General features: G+C 36.3%; 1 protein-coding gene across 1 annotated transcript in view; it reads left to right on the plus strand.

Moving 5' to 3' along the window:
• The window catches only part of LOC150080645 (protein FAN-like), a 411353-nt gene that overhangs the window by 182826 nt on the left and 212367 nt on the right, over window positions 1-16160 (plus strand). The window contains exon 16 of the mRNA XM_090380769.1: window positions 5824-5887. Within this exon, the coding sequence (XP_090236895.1) occupies window positions 5824-5887 (64 nt within the window). The remainder of the gene's footprint in view (window positions 1-5823; window positions 5888-16160) is intronic.

The following is a 16160-nucleotide window of genomic DNA, read 5'->3' on the forward strand; positions in this document are numbered from 1 at the left end:
GACATATGGCAGAGAAGAAAAATGCATGGGATACGTATAAATTAATGGGTTACATGGAAGCTTATGATTAGATATAAGCTGGTCTGTAACCAAGTCACAAAGGAGATTAGGCAGGCAAAGGCAGATTATGAGAAATCTTTGGCAAATGATGCAAAGAAAAACAGCAAAGAGTTCTTTACCTATGTAAACTCTAGAAGGAAAGGGATGAATCAGATTGATCCACTGGATATTGATGGTTCAACTGTTCATAATCGTGCTCAGGTGGCTAACAAACTAAATGATTATTCACACATGAGGAGTTATTTAGGGAGGGGAATGCCAGAGGTGAATTGAACTCTGGCAGTAAGCTAAATGATTTTGTAATAACTGAGAGGAAAGTGGAGGAGAATTGTTGAAGAAAAACATAAAAAAGGCACCCAGGGTGGATGGGATTTATCCAGTTATATTAAAGGAGGCAGCAAAGGAAGTAAGCAAACCCTTAGCCATAATTATGAGAGCTTCTTTGTACTCAGCAGAAGTACCCATTGACTGGAGATGTACAAATGTGACCCCAGTTCACAGAGGATCAAAGGGTGACACAAGTAATTATAGACCTGTTAGTGTGACATCTGTTCCAGGAAAATTAATGGAAACAACAGTAAAAGAAGCACTGAGGATCATCTAGACAAGACTTCAGTTATAGCTCGGACACAGCATGGTTTTGTTAATGAAAGTCTTGCCTCACCAATTTGATTGGTTAGTATGATGTCATCACAAAGGAACTGGATGCAGAGAATAACTTTTATATCATATATTTGGATCTTAGAAAGGCATTTGATACTGTTGCACATGGAAGACTGCTGAACAAATTGGAGCAGTGTGGCATTGGAGGCAAATTGTTGCTATGGATAAAGGGATGGTTGAGTGGGAGAATTCAGAGAAATATGATAAATGTTTGTATTGACGATTTATTGTAAACTCTACTGACTTTGTTGTCGTGCCTGAGTATAAACAGAATATTTATTTTGAGGCCTGACATAGCCCAGTGGTCAGGAGCGAGAGTGCATAGCACATGTTCCTTGAGTGGACCGGGGTTCAAGCCCTTGACTACTAAATACGATAAATATTTGTATTGGCGATTTATTGTAAACTCTAATGACTTGGTTGTCATGCCGGAGTATAAACAGAAAAATTTAATCGTGGACTAATGTTATTAGTGGAGTTGCTCAGGGTTCAGTGTTGGGTCCATTGTTGTTTTCTGTATTTATAAATGATATTGTTGATGGTATACCAAGCTTAATGTCCAAGTTTGCAGATGATACAAAGGTTGGCAGGATTGTTAAGGACACTAATGACAGTATGCTGTTGCAACAGATGTAGAAAAGTTGAGCGGATGGGCTGAGAGGTGGCAAATGAAGTTTAAATTGACAAATATAAAGTACTACATATGGGAGCAGTAACCCCAACTCTGTGGTACTATACTGACAGTGGTCGAGAACAAAAAGGACCTGGAGGTAATTGTGCAGGCAGATATGAAGTTTTCTGAGCAGTGCGGACAGTCTGCAAGAGTAGCTCATGGTGTCTTGTCAATGATATATAGGAATTTTTCTAGCAGGGATAAGGAGGTGAATAATCCGCTTGTATAAGGGAATGGTCAGGCCACACCTGAGTACTGTATACAGATCTGGAGGCCTCGTTTTAAGAAGGATGTAGAGCTGTTGGAACGAGTACAGAGAAGGGCAAAAGATTAGTGAATGGACCAAAGGGTTGCTCTTACGAAGAAAGGCTTAAATTTTGCAAAAATTACAGTGTCTGGAGACTAGGTACCTGTGAGGTGATCTAATTGAGGTGTATAAAGCCTTGAATGGTTTGAGCATGCTCAATGCTGATGGGATTCTTCCTCTTGCTCAGAATAATCACCTGAGAGGGCATAAATTCAAATTGAGGAAAGACAGATGTAGGATAGATGTGCAAAAGTTTGCCTTTTGCCAGCAGGTAGTTTGTTGGTGGAACTGACTTCCATCGTTTATTGTGGAAGTTGATAGCCTAAATAAATTTAAGGCTGAGCTGGACAGGTATTTGGAATGAAAGTAGGGGTAAAATGGGAGAAGGATTTTTTTTTTTTTCTTTTTTTTGGCTGATGCTGCATAAGCTGGCTTTCTTGCGTCATGTGCCTCTACTAATGCTAATGATGCACATACATGTCAATGCTGGGTGAAAATATGCACGATTTCAGTATTCACTTTATGGGAACACAACCAGTACTGCTTCTAGTCAGGGAAATTAAAGGAAATTCCATAGTATTAATTTTATGTGAAAAATCTAATAGAGTGAAGGAAGAATAAATTTTACTTTAATTTGCAAAAGGACACTTTATGAAGTTCTCATAAAACACTAAGAAATAGTGTAAAACCAAAGCAGTCAATGTGCTCTCAAACACCAATAACAATTTATCTTAATATATTAAAAATTGTTAGATACTAATACTGCAGGATCCGTCTGTTATCTTCATAAATAACTCATCTCTACTCTCTCTGCTTGGAAGAATTCATTGTAAAAAGTTCAGCGATATCTTAGAAGCTTTCTGCATTTTTCGTTATGTAATAACTGTTATGTAATGAGACATAGTAACATGCCGACCGGGCTAGCCGAGTGGGTAAAGTACCTGCCCGGCAACCCAAAGGTCGCGGGTTCGATTCCCGCCTCGGGCTTGGATCAAAGTACTGCAAAAACCTTGGGAGGTGCAATATGGCCACAGAAGCCGATGCGCCAATAACTACCAAATCAAAAAAAAAAAAAAAAAAAAAAAAAAACATAGTAACATTACATAGTAACTGCTATGTAATGCATGTGTAATGAGAATTATTATTTTTACTATTGTTAAATGTAAACTTGGTTTTGTAAAGTTCGACTGCAGAAAAGTTGTTTCTCATCCAAATAACATTCAACCTTTCTTTCCAGTCCTCTATAAAAGCTGTTACTGAGTGAAGTCTGCAACTTCTGTGAATTCTGTTTCTATTCCTTTCATCTGAAGATAAATCCAATCTGGCATTTTACTTTTATCCAACTCCTGCATTAACAAAATTGAAAAAACTTCTTATCACAAACATGATAAAACTCCTTATACACAAACAAAACCAACTTGAATGCTTCCGTGGGTATCCTAATGGCATTTCTCTGCTTATTTCTTAGTACTTCTACTGTAGATAAGTCCTGTTTTGCATAATCTTTTTTACACACTTTGTATCGCTGGTGGGTTCCCCCCCCCTTTCTGGGAGATTTGTTTATATCCAGCCATTTCCCAAGAAGGGAAATGATTTTCTACCATTTAATTATTCTGTTTCTCCTACTTTTGTCCCTTTCTGAGGTAACAAGGGGGAATTCTAAAGTTAGACTCTAGCATTTTTCTCAAACTTTCTACTGATTAATTTTTAAGAAATAGGGATTCCCTGATGTGGTTTTTTCAGTGATTGTACAGTATATTCCACTTTCCAGTTTGAAAATCCACCTCTAGTTCCTTAAATGCTGATCTGATTATTTTCTAGTGGTGGAATTTAGTTAACTTCAGTCTGCTAAATCTGGACCCTCTCTTTTCTTCTGCAGAAAAGAACCTGTTGCATGTATACCTACCATCAGTAATACCAAATTTCTAGACAAGAACACATTACTTGGATTAACTTTAGCATCAGACCTTTCTTGGTACAATATAAGCATATCATAAATATTTTTTATGCCATACACTGAGGAAAAGTTGCTTAGTCATAATGACTTTGATCTCTCACTTGGCAAGGCCTTTGCTGCAGATTGGCTCATTTTGAATTGTGAATAAACAGCATGAATTGGAGCTCATTAGTCAGTGTGTGCTAGCCCAGTTAACTATATTTTTAAATCCACGTGTACTATAATAATGTTCTTGTATTCTATATTTTGTTAACTCCTCTACTTTACATGACTGTCCCAGAATATAAACAACTAATTTATTTATTTTGCTGTGTCATCCTCCATCATCACTTTGGAGAAAAAATAAATTAAAAAAAGAAGGAAAATTGAAGAAAAAGTTTATAATTTATGAATTAAATTTTTCTTGGTTGCTGAGTGCTAAACTGATTGAATGCCTGGTCTTCTGCTGTGTGAGAGGCATAACCATCAAAATGGCCACCTTGGTGGTTCTCTCTTTTGAGAGAGGCTATTTATTTGTAGCATAACACTGAGCGGTGCCTCCGTAGCCAAGTGGGAAGGAGCAGCAGTGCGTAGCACACGCTTCTTGATTAGACTGGGGTTCAAGCCCGTCACCACCAAATATAGAGAATGCGGAAAGGTTGGGGAATGACCACCGCATATCGCGGAGCAATATGGCCTTAGTTGCTAATGCTCCTAAACACCAAACAACATAACACTGAGCCTACTTGTAGCAGTAGCCATCACAACCAATGCATTTTGAAAAGACTTCCTTTTTTTTTTTGAATAAAAAGTAGGCATTTCCATGAGCCCTGTTTTATTATTGAGTTAAATCATCATGATAATGTTAATAAAAATAGATTCCCAGAGGCTTCCTTTTATTTTTAAGTAATTATACCAATATACCATGGCCTGTCCAAAAAGAAATTGAAACCAAAATCATATTTGGGGCTGCCAGGCCATCGAGATTCATTTTACATTAAAGAATACATGAGCTGTGATGCCACAGTAGAGTCATACTGTTTGAGCAGTAAAGTGAACTATAAGGTATGTTCGTGTCGGCCTTATAGTTCACTTTACTGCTCAAACAGTATGACTCAAACAGTAGAGTCATACTGTTTGAGCAGTAAAGTGAACTGTGATATAAGTGTTATTTCATGTGGCCTAATGCTTAAAAAAATGGGACACAAATGCTGTCTCATGGAGATTAATATTTAACCTCCGCTGATGAAAAGGTAATCTGTCAGTAAGGCTGACAATCTGAAAAGGCAGAACCGCAGTACTTAGATAGCCAGGTGTATGTAACTTTACTGTGCAAACAGACTGGATAAATTGTATTCCATCCTTTTATGACTATGGGGTTTTTTTTTTTTTTTTTTTTTTGGCTCCCTAGTCTCCTTTAGTCAGTGTGAATTTGAGTTTTACTGTACAGATATTTATATAGGCTCTATCATCAGATACATACACATATAAGTACATAAAGATAAGTTAATATATTTGATATACTAATGCCATTAAAACCTACAATTTTTACGAAACAGAATACACCTTCTGTAACAGCATCACGTTAGTATAATCTGTTATAAAGCAGGTGGTCAGGTTCATAGAGAACCTGTGCAATTTAGTGCAGGAATGGCAAGACAAAAGATTTAAGTGATTGAATTTGACATGGTAGTTGATAGTTGCACCATATGTACTGGTATGATTATCTCAGAAACTGCAACCTGCTGGGATTTTCATGTATGATTTTCTCAGGTGTAGCGATATTGAGCCATTAACCAGATAACATCCAGCCAGTAGCAATCCTTGGTGGGAAACAACTCATTTGATGCAAGAGGCCAATGGAGGCTGACACAACTTGTGTAGTGGAGGATAACACAGCAGCTAAAGGCAGCCAAATAACTCAGTATAAGAGTGGTAACCAAAGAGGTACAACTTGTCACAGATTGGATATCACAGCTGACAACTGAAGCAGGTTCCATTCCTGTCAGCAAAAAACAAAAGATACAGAAACATCAGCACTTGAACAGTGGAGGATTGGGAAACTATTGCCTGGTCTGGAAAATCTTGGCTTTTTGTTTCATGTTGATACGAGAACCAGAATATGGTGAAAACAGCACGTTTAAATCAAAGTTATAAATTGAATGCATTTCTTTTCTCTTTCAGTGCCTCAATATATGCTCTGTTTGCAATATGGGCGATTTGATCATCCAGATCGTATGTTTAACAGGCAAGTAGACTGACTCTAGTTAAAATAATAAACTTAGTGTAACTTTTTTTAAAATTTCATTTTAATAATTTTGTGCATTGCCTAATGCCTGTGTACTCTTTTGATTATTGAAAATTACAGTGTCTGAATTGAAATATGACTTTGAACTATAATTTTATGTATTGTGGTGAGAAAGTTTAAAACGTGATATATAACACATTTTATATCAAGTTTCTTATCTTCTTCTCTTTAAGACTGATTTAGCTGCAAAATTCCTTGGTGATCAGCAAGAATTCAGCCCAGAACTGTCAGGCAATAGATACCAGCTTCATTTTTCTGAGACCTTGCACAGGGAATTGTTTTGACCAAACAATACAAAACATGTGCATAGTACTCCTTATTGACTGTCTTACCTGGTAGAATAGTTGAATGTTGAATCTCTTCATATGAATGATTCCCTTACTTCCAAAGAAAGTGAACATCACTTTGGTTTTGATTTTTAAAAATGAAATTTTTTGTGTCTCAGAGAGCATGTTGCTTGCCATTCAATGCTTTTCCTCTTTATTAGTGAATCATATTCAGAACGCTATAAATCTTATCAATTATGATTGAGTTTAGGAAGGAGGGATCATCATGAGCAGCTTGATTGAGCTCTTCTGTGATTCTGAGCAGCAGCTATGCTATCAGTCAAATAGTGTAAATTGGACCTAGCACAGATCATTCCTTTGCCCAACTGTCAGAATTACACAGTGTTTCTCTGTTAATTTGAAATTTTTCTTTCGTCATTCGGTAAGATACAATCAGTGTACAAATTTCTTCAGCTGTTCCTAAGCTTCAGAGTGTTATTGAACATCCACAGCACTTGTGATCTTCTAGCTCCTTATGGGCATCCTGAAATCTGCTACTAAAAAATACAAGTTATATAGATAGAATATAAGTACCATGCATTTATTTTACCACTCCATAGGTTTGTCATGGTTTTCCCCAACTTGAAATAAAATTTAATGTTAGCTCTTTGTTGCGTCACTGAACACAACGATTTATGCCTTGAATTAATTAATGTCTTGAACAACATGACTGCATATGAATGACTTATGATATCCATATGACCTTGTAGAGAGAAGTAGTTAATGTAATTTAATCGTGGTATATTGCATCATGGACTTACATGATTTGATATTGTGTGCATGGGCTCTGCCCTGAAACCATATTGTCAAAACTTTGTGCATGCTACCACCAGAACCAGCATGCACACCAACCCTGATGTGCAGAGTATGAAAACAAAGGTCACCCCAGGCTTCCACTATGCAAGAACCCTGGATCCAGGATAGAAAACTTGGCACAATTCTATTGGCCATTGGACTTAATCCCTCGTGTACAAATTAACTGCTGACAGCACCTCTTGCCTGTATGCACATCAAGTTTCTAGGAGCATCGGCAAGAGGAGTCTGTCAGCAGGTATGAATTTAATCTCTTTGTATTTATCTAAGATTTACCTAATTTAATATCTGGTTTTTATTGTAACAATAATTCAGACTTAATACTTTAGAATCATATGTTTATAATTATAACTGTAATATTGAAATATATTTAAATTTGTAACCCTTTCTATTTTCTGTTCCCCCAACAGCATGGTCTGATGATGAGTATCATTAAGATGCCCAAAACATCACCTTAATATAAATAGTTTAGGCAGATAGCTTAATAAACTATATTATTAATTTCATGTGGTATTAATTATAGTTATAATCTTTAAAATCTGTTGTTTAATTATTTCTGAACTATGATGACAAATCTCCTATTCAGAGTAAGGTTCTAAATATCAGCTTTACATTCCCAACACAGAACTAGGCAAATACAGTAAGCCAGTGCTCCACAAGTACTCATCACTTGTAATTCCATGCTGAGGAATAAATTTTTTCATAATTTATTTTACAAGTATTGTCTCTGTAATGTGAGATCTTTTTTAGTTTATTTTCTTGAATATTTTTTACCCTGATGTTATAGTTAGTAAAATATTAAAAAATGTAGTTGAAGCTCTATATAACGACCCCTCCCCAGGGGAATGAGAAAAACTATCGTTATATTGATCATTCATAAAATCAGCAACAAAACAAGTAAAAGCTTGAACATTTAATGTAATTCCATTAATACAATATAATATAATCTTATTTATAATATGTACTCCATAGGGCATACAATACTGAGATCCTGGTCATTTTTTTCCAGTATTGAAATACCGGTTTTTTGGTACTAATTTTTAAAAAAAATAATTGTCAAGTATAAAGTTATAGAATTCTTATAGTACCGTGATAATAGACTAAATATAAAAATAGCGAAATGCTTAAAGTGCGGTACTCACCTTGAATATAATCTGCAATAGTTTTATGAAAGACTGATGGCTAAATATAAGGTGGAATGGTTAAGTTAATGCATTAAGGTGGGATGAGATTTAACAACCAGTGACAACAGGGAAGGAGTAGTGCACTTCTGCTTCCTTGTGCTTATTTTAAAATTCTGTTAAATTAAATCTCATCCCACCTTAATGCATTAACTTAACCATTCCACCTTATATTTAGCCATCAGTCTTTCATAAAACTATTGCAGATTATATTCAAGGTGAGTACCGCACTTTAAGCATTTCGCTATTTTTATAAAAAATAGTTGTTTATAATTTAATCACATAAAGGTTATAAAATTGCCTTTGTGTGATTATGACGTTGTCATCTCTACTAGCAAATGTTCGATAAATCATCAATAGGACACCATGCAGCATTGCAACCTGTCCACAATTCTCGGACAACTTCATGTCTGACCTATCGTAACTCCCAAGTCCCGTTCCTCCACTACTGACTTTAGTTCAACCCCACCAAGTGTATAAGTTATTTTGGGGTTGCTGTCCCCCAGGTGTAAGACTTTGCATTTTGCTGAATTAAAACATAGCTGCCACTTTTCCGCCTTAGCTTTTAAAAGATTACCATCTACGGGAAAGTTTTTTTGCTTGTATTATCATTGGCCATTCCAAAAGTACCTTTTCAAGATCTGGATTCTTCAACTTTTGTGCTCAAGCAGATTTCTCTAAACTCAATTGTTTGACCCCCCCCCCAAGCAGATTTCTCTAAACTCAATTATTTTCCAGTGTTTCAGAATAGTAAAGTATGCTTAGGAACATCAAACTGTTTGATGATGTCAGTCTTAGAATGCACACCATTATCTTATTTACAGCTTTCAAAATCCTAATTTTATCTATGATTGGCAAAGCTTTATTGGAACCATACCAATAAACATTCACTCTAACTAATGAAATGAACTTCTAGCCAATGTTCATTTCATTGCCGCACTGGGGAAGAGTGTGGGAAATCTTAACAAATGATTTCTCACGGTCAGGCTACAATTACTTCAATATATTTGAAATGTTCTGTCATTTTTAAATGCAAATATTATAATAAAAAAGTAAAAATTCAGATTAAGAGGTGGAAATTTATTGTCGTTATAGAGGAATCCTTTTATTTTCAAGGTCATTATGCTGAATGTAAAAGAGCATTAGGTTAATGAGAAATTGGTATTAGTAATGGCTGCATGGTGCAAGAATGCCTATGGCTTATGCTGCACCAGCCAAAAAAAAAAAAAAAGTACAGAATAAAACAATGATAAAAAAAAAATTAATAAAAGAAAAGGAAATTAAACCTATCATCCTATGCATTTCCCTCACACGAAGGTACTATCCAGATGACCTTTGAATTTCCCCAAACTGTCAGCATCTACCACCCATGTAGGCACCTTATTCCAGTAATTTATAACTCACTGGCTAAAATAAAACTTCTGCAGTCCAATCTAAACATCTCCCCCCCCCCCGTAACTTGAATTTATGTCCCCTAGTTCTAGCATCATTTATAATCTTGAAAATATTGTCCTCATTAATTTTACTGATGCCTCTCAGAGCCTTAAACACTTCAATAAAATCTCCTCTAAGGAGTCTAGTTTCCAAACTGTGCAACCCACATATTCAAAGTCTTTCTTCATAAGGACACTGTTTTGCCGATCTCACCAGGCGAGTTACCCGTCTTTGCACCCTTTCAAGAAGCTCGATGTCTTTCTTTAGGTGCTGTCTCCATACTTGAACACAGTATTCCAAGTGTGGTCTAACAAAAGCCTTATATAATGGGATTATCACGTCCCTATCTCTACTTGCAAAAGTTCGATAGATCATCGATAGGACACCATGGGCCTTCCTTGCAACCTGTTTACAATGCTCAAAGAATTTCATGTCTGATCGTAACACCCAAGTCCCTTTCCTCCAGTACTGGGTTTAGTTGAACTCCACCAAGTGAATAAGTTATTTTGGGATTACTGTTTCCCAGGTGTAATACCTTACACTTTGTTGGATTAAAGCATAGCTGCCATTTTTCTGACCATTCCTGAAGTCTATCTAGGTCTCACTGAAGAAGCTCAGCTTGACAGTGATCATTAACTACTCTACCAATTTTAACATCATCTCCAAATTTAAACATCATGCCCTCTATTAGCATTAGCAAAGGCACATGATGCAAAAAAGCAAGCTTATATAGCATCAGCCAAAAAAAAAAAAAAAAAAAACCCTTATTTCACCCATCCACTCGCTCCAAATGTTTGTCAAGTTTTGCATTGAATCTATTTAAGCTATCGACTTCTACAACGACAGATGGAAGTTTCCATCTTCACTTCAATCCCACTTCCAGCAATCAACCACCCGGTGGTTAAGACAAACTTCCGCACATCTATTCTACAATATGAATTAATGCCCTCTCAGGCAATTATTCTGAGAGCAAGAGGAAGAATCCCATCAGCATTGAGCATGCTCAAACCATTCAAGGCTTTATACACCTCTATCAGATCACGTCGCAGGTGCCTAGTCTCCAGACACTGTAATTTGCAAAACTTAAGCCATTCTTCGTAAGAGCAACCCTTTGTTCCATTCACTAAACTTGTTGCCCTTCTCTGTACTCATTCCAACAGCTCTAAATCCTTCTTAAAATGAGGCCTTCAGACCTGTATAGAGTACCCAAGGTGTGGTCTGCTCATTGCCTTATACAAGGGGATAATCACCTTATCCCTGCTAGAAAAATTCCTGTATATCATTGGCAAGACACCGGGAGCTACTGTTGCAGACCATCTGCACTGCTCAGAAAACTTCATCTCTGCCTGCACAATTACCCCCAGGTCCTTTTCATTCTTTACCACTGTCAGTGTAGTGCCACAGAGTTCATACGTTACTCTGGGATTACTGCTTCCCATATGTAGTACTTTACATTTGTCAATGTTAAACTTCATTTGCCACCTCTCAGCCCGTCTGCTCAACTTTTCTAGATCCTGTTGCAGCAGTGTACTGTCATTAGTGTCATTAACAACTCTGCCAACCTTCGTATCATCTGCAAACTTGGACATTAAGTCTGATATACCATCATCAATATCATTTATAAATACAGAAAACAACAATGGACCAACACTGAACCCCGAGGGACTCCACTAATAACATTAGTCCACGAAGAGCAGTGTCCATTGATTACCACTCTCTGTCTTCTCCCACTCAACCATTTTGCATCGTCGTGTGTGAATGTCGATGCAAAATATTCATTTAGTTTGTTAGCTACCTGAGCAGGATCATCAACAGTTGAACCATCGATATCAAGTGGACCTGTCTGATTCATCCCCTTCCTTCTAGAGTTTACATAACTAAAGATCTCTTTGCTGTTTTTCTTTACATCCTTTGCCAAAGATTTCTTGTAATCTGCCTTTGCCTACCTAACCTCCTTTGTAACTTGGTTACAGACCAGCTTATATCTATCATAGGCTTCTGTGTCACATGTTAATTTATATGTATCCCATGCATTTTTCTTCTCTGTCACATGTCTAATTAGTTCATCTGACATCCATTTAGGCCTAAATCTTGAACAATATTTCTTTGTTGGTATGAAAAGCCTAGTAGCAAGATTAATTCTTTGAATGCTTCTCATTTTGAATTTGCCACCTTTACGAAAGCAAAAACCCTTCCCTTTACCCTTGATGGTAGTTACCTCTTTGAGTAAATCCCACTTCAGCACACTCTATGCCATCATCAATGTCATTTATGAAAATTAAAAACAACAGTGGGCCTAATACTGATCCTTGAGGAACCCCACTTCTTATATCAACCCAATCTGAGGAATAGCCATTTATCACCTCTGCCTCCTTCCCTGAGGCCATCCTGATATCCATCTAAGGATTTTCCCAGTGATTCCAACCTGTTCCAACTTATAAAACAACCACTCATGTGGGACTGAGTAAAAAGCTTTGCTGAAATCTAAATAAATAATGTCAAAATTATTCCCTTAAATCCAGCTCATGAGTGACCCTTTCAAAATAGTAAACCAGATTTGTTAAACAATTGGAGGATCACCCACATAGGATTTATAATGTGTTGGGACATTAAAAAGAGGGTCGCTATAAAGAGCTTCGACTGTATATACAAATTTGTTCTGGTGATCTGCCTAAATTAGAGAATACTTGAATACTTTGTGGTGCTCTGTAGTCTACAGAAGCCTGAAAAATACTGCAATAAGCAACATGCAAGCTCTCTCTGAATAACAGGCTTCTGTAACAGTGAGTGTGCTGGAGGAGGAATCACAGGTTCAGTCACACTCCAATGCTAAAGTAAAGGATTTTTTACTTATTATTTTAACCATCCCTGGTCATAACCCTTCTCTATATTTGTGTATTATATTTGTAGAAGTTTGTGTTCACTTCTATAGAAATAATCCAATTTGCATATGGTGTAAGCTGAAAAACGCCAGAATAACTCACAGGGGAAACTGCACGCTAGACATAATAACGAAAGGTTGCCATGTTTTATTTTTTCCACCATAATGCTGTAGTCATGCAGCTCAATGTATATGAGCTGTACATTAAAACAAGAGCTGCATTATTATTATGTATAATTGTACTTGCCTGCTGAAGAAAGAGAGAGAGAGAGAGGAGTATCAATATTTTGGGATATTATTTACTGTTTAATATACATCTAGTCTATGCCAAAAGATGGTGGTGGTGTTGTTATTATTTGGTTTATAGGAGCATTAGCAACTAAGGCCATATTGCTCTGGGGATATGTGGTGGTCATTCCCTAACCTTTCCGCACCCTCCGTATTTGGTGGTCATGGGCTCAAACCCCTGTCTAATCAAGAGGCGTGTGCTATACACTGCTGCTCCTCCCCACTTGGCTATCGAGGCACCTGCCAAAAAGGTGATATTCCTCTGTTTCAGCACTGTCACTTAATGAACCTTAACTTAACGCAGACTAAGTTAAAACTCAATAAGTAAGAGCAAATTGGATGGCTAGCTGTAATTTGGTCTTGCATTAGCTATAGTTACATAAGCTGATCATAGAGCACTTGCACGAACTGATGACCAGTTAGACTTACTTAACACATTCACTGCCAGTTGATGCATATGTGCACAAAGGAGTTTTTAATCCACCTGAATGAAAAACCGCCTGACTTTAAGAACCATTTGCATAGTGAGAAGAAAGCCCAAAAATGCCTCTGTTCTCCCTAGTCTAGATTGACTCACTCCCATTATTTTTGAATTCGGTGCTTTGAGGTCAGAGGTCAAGCAGTACAAATGCATTAAGCAGCTGAGGGTAAAAAGAGAGAGAAAATGTCCAGTGTGTGGATACAGGTTGAAAAGGGTACACTTCATTACAGATGTGAAATTTTACCTTGATTGTGTGGTAATTAAATTATTTTTTGTGTATGTAAATTAAGCTGCTATTTTATAGATTAACTATAGTATATTAACTATAGAAGCTGCTTTAGAGCTTTTCTCCCTCATTTTCAATGCTACTTTACTAAGCCAAGTTTAAAAGTTGAAAGATATATAAAAATTTTAGCACAAACTTTCACCGTGTTAGAATTGAAAAATTTTAACGTGTTAGAATTGAAAAATTCTAACATTATTCTTCAAATCGGTATATCTATTTATTTTATTTATTTATTATTATTTTTTTTTTCGTTATGCTTTATTTTATTATCAAGCAGATCCCTTGGTTAATCACTCATGTAAATAGCAACATTTAAGCGCACACAAAAAAGATTTTGGCTCCACACAACCATGGTAAAATTTCACAATACAGGTGACCCCCACTTAACACTGATAATTCAGTCCGGAAAAACAGAGCGCTAAGTGAATCCATGCTAAGCGAGCACCGCATTCCCATAAGGTAGCATATGTATTTGTGAGTTGCAGTTGGTGCCATAGGATATTTCTTAATCAATAATAAATGATAGTAAAAAGATGCACAAATGTTGGTCAAAATATTTAATATTCAAATGTTTGTACATATAAAATATTCTGAATTACATACGTATATACAAATTATGCGGTAACTACTTATGTATCAAAATTTCACTTAAAATCATGAATTTAATCATGAAAAAGTGTCGATTTTGGGTTGTACTGTGGTCCTCATCCTGGTAAACTAAAAGGGGTTTTAATTTTAAATCCCCCGCAGCGTTACCACCCAACAATAGTCAATCGATCCTTCACCGCTTTGAAACCTGGCATGTTTTTTTCTTCTTTCAATATGAAACTTCTTTTAGGCATTCATTTCCAAAAAAATCCTGCTTCATCTATGTTAAAAACTTGTTGAGAAGTATAACACATAATACCCCTCTTCAATAATTTTAACAAGTTCTTTTTTGAAAGTTTCAGCTCCTTGATCTGCATTGCGGCTATTCCCTGGATTTTAAATCTATTCAACCAGCCCTTACTAGTTTTAAATGGTTCCACATTTTTTTTTTTTAGGTGAGTTTTCTTCCGATCATCATATATGCTAATCTCTCTTTTTTCATTATAATATTTAACTTAACTGAATTCTTTATTGAATATTATCTTCAATAAAATTAGTTAAATTCTCTCCATTTCAATCCTAATAGCTGCCCTAGTCCTAGTTGCTTGCAGTGGAACAGCTGTCTTTCCAGCTGCTGCTAAAATTAATTCTTTATTTTTTATAATTGTTCTTATGGTTAAACTTGCCAGTCCTAAATTATGGCACACATCCACTTGTTGTTGACCAGAATCGATTCGCTTCAAAACCTCTAATTTAATTTTCAAATTCAGTCTTTTTCTTACATTTATAGTCTTCGTACTACATCCAGACATTTCTTTTTCATTCTTATCCACCATTATTAACTCTTTGAAAATGTAACTGCATTGGTTGCATTAATTATGGTACAATGTTCGAGTAAACTGTCCATTATGCATGATGTCTAATACTGTATTGAGTGATGACTAGACTTCGGATAAATACATATAAGGCAAATATTACAAACAATATACTTGATAATTTTTTAAAATGTTGATCTCGGAACTACGTAACAAGTCACTGTACTGCAATTAAATTAGCGTGCGAGAAAATTTCACTGAGCGTGAAAAAATTTCTGAAGTCGGCGTGAGAAACATCTTAATGCTGTTTTGCTATTCATTTTCAAGCTATCGATTCTATCAAATGAAACGATTTCGTTAAATATGCCAAAACTGCAATCTGTAAAAGAGTGTTATAGTGATTTGTGACAGCTTTATAGTCAGATACGGGTTATAATATAAGACCAGCATTATAGCGAATCAGCGTAAAGCGAACCGCATTATAATGGGGGCCTGCTGTAGTAATAAAATGTCTTTTTTTCCAGCTATTGCAAGTGATAATGAACTGGTCACTGACTTACTTATGCAAACACTGTATGACAAGCTTCATCATTATCATCATCATCATCAGCCATTTTCAATCCACTGCAGGATGAAAGCCTCTCCAGCAACTTTCCAGTTCCTTCTGTTTTGTACAACAGCCATCCATTTACTACCCACAAACTCATAAATTTCATCTATCCATCTCTGCCTTTGTCTTCCAGGTTTTCTTCTAGCTCCTCTTGGGTACCATTCTGTTATTTTCTTAGTCCATCTGTCACCATGTTTTCGAGCCATGTGTCCTGCCCAAGACCATTTTAAATGATAGTAAAAAGATGCACAAATGTCAGTCAAAATATTTAATATTCAAATATTTGTACATATAAAATATTCTGAATTACATACGTATATAATTGAAAGTGAAAGTATTGAAAGTGTCTGCAATTCTGCCCAGACACGATAGGAAGGAGTATATGATGAGAGCCTTGTCGATCAATTCGGCCCTGGAAAGATTGTGCAAGGCTCAAGGGGTAGAATTTTTTTCAGCCTGGACTGTACTTGTTAACAGGAGAGATTGCTTCTACAGGGATGGGATACACTT

Source organism: Mastigoproctus giganteus, chromosome 9, assembly GCF_048544385.1.
Source record: "Mastigoproctus giganteus isolate SK-2022 chromosome 9, ASM4854438v1, whole genome shotgun sequence".
Lineage (NCBI taxonomy): Eukaryota > Metazoa > Arthropoda > Arachnida > Uropygi > Thelyphonidae > Mastigoproctus > Mastigoproctus giganteus.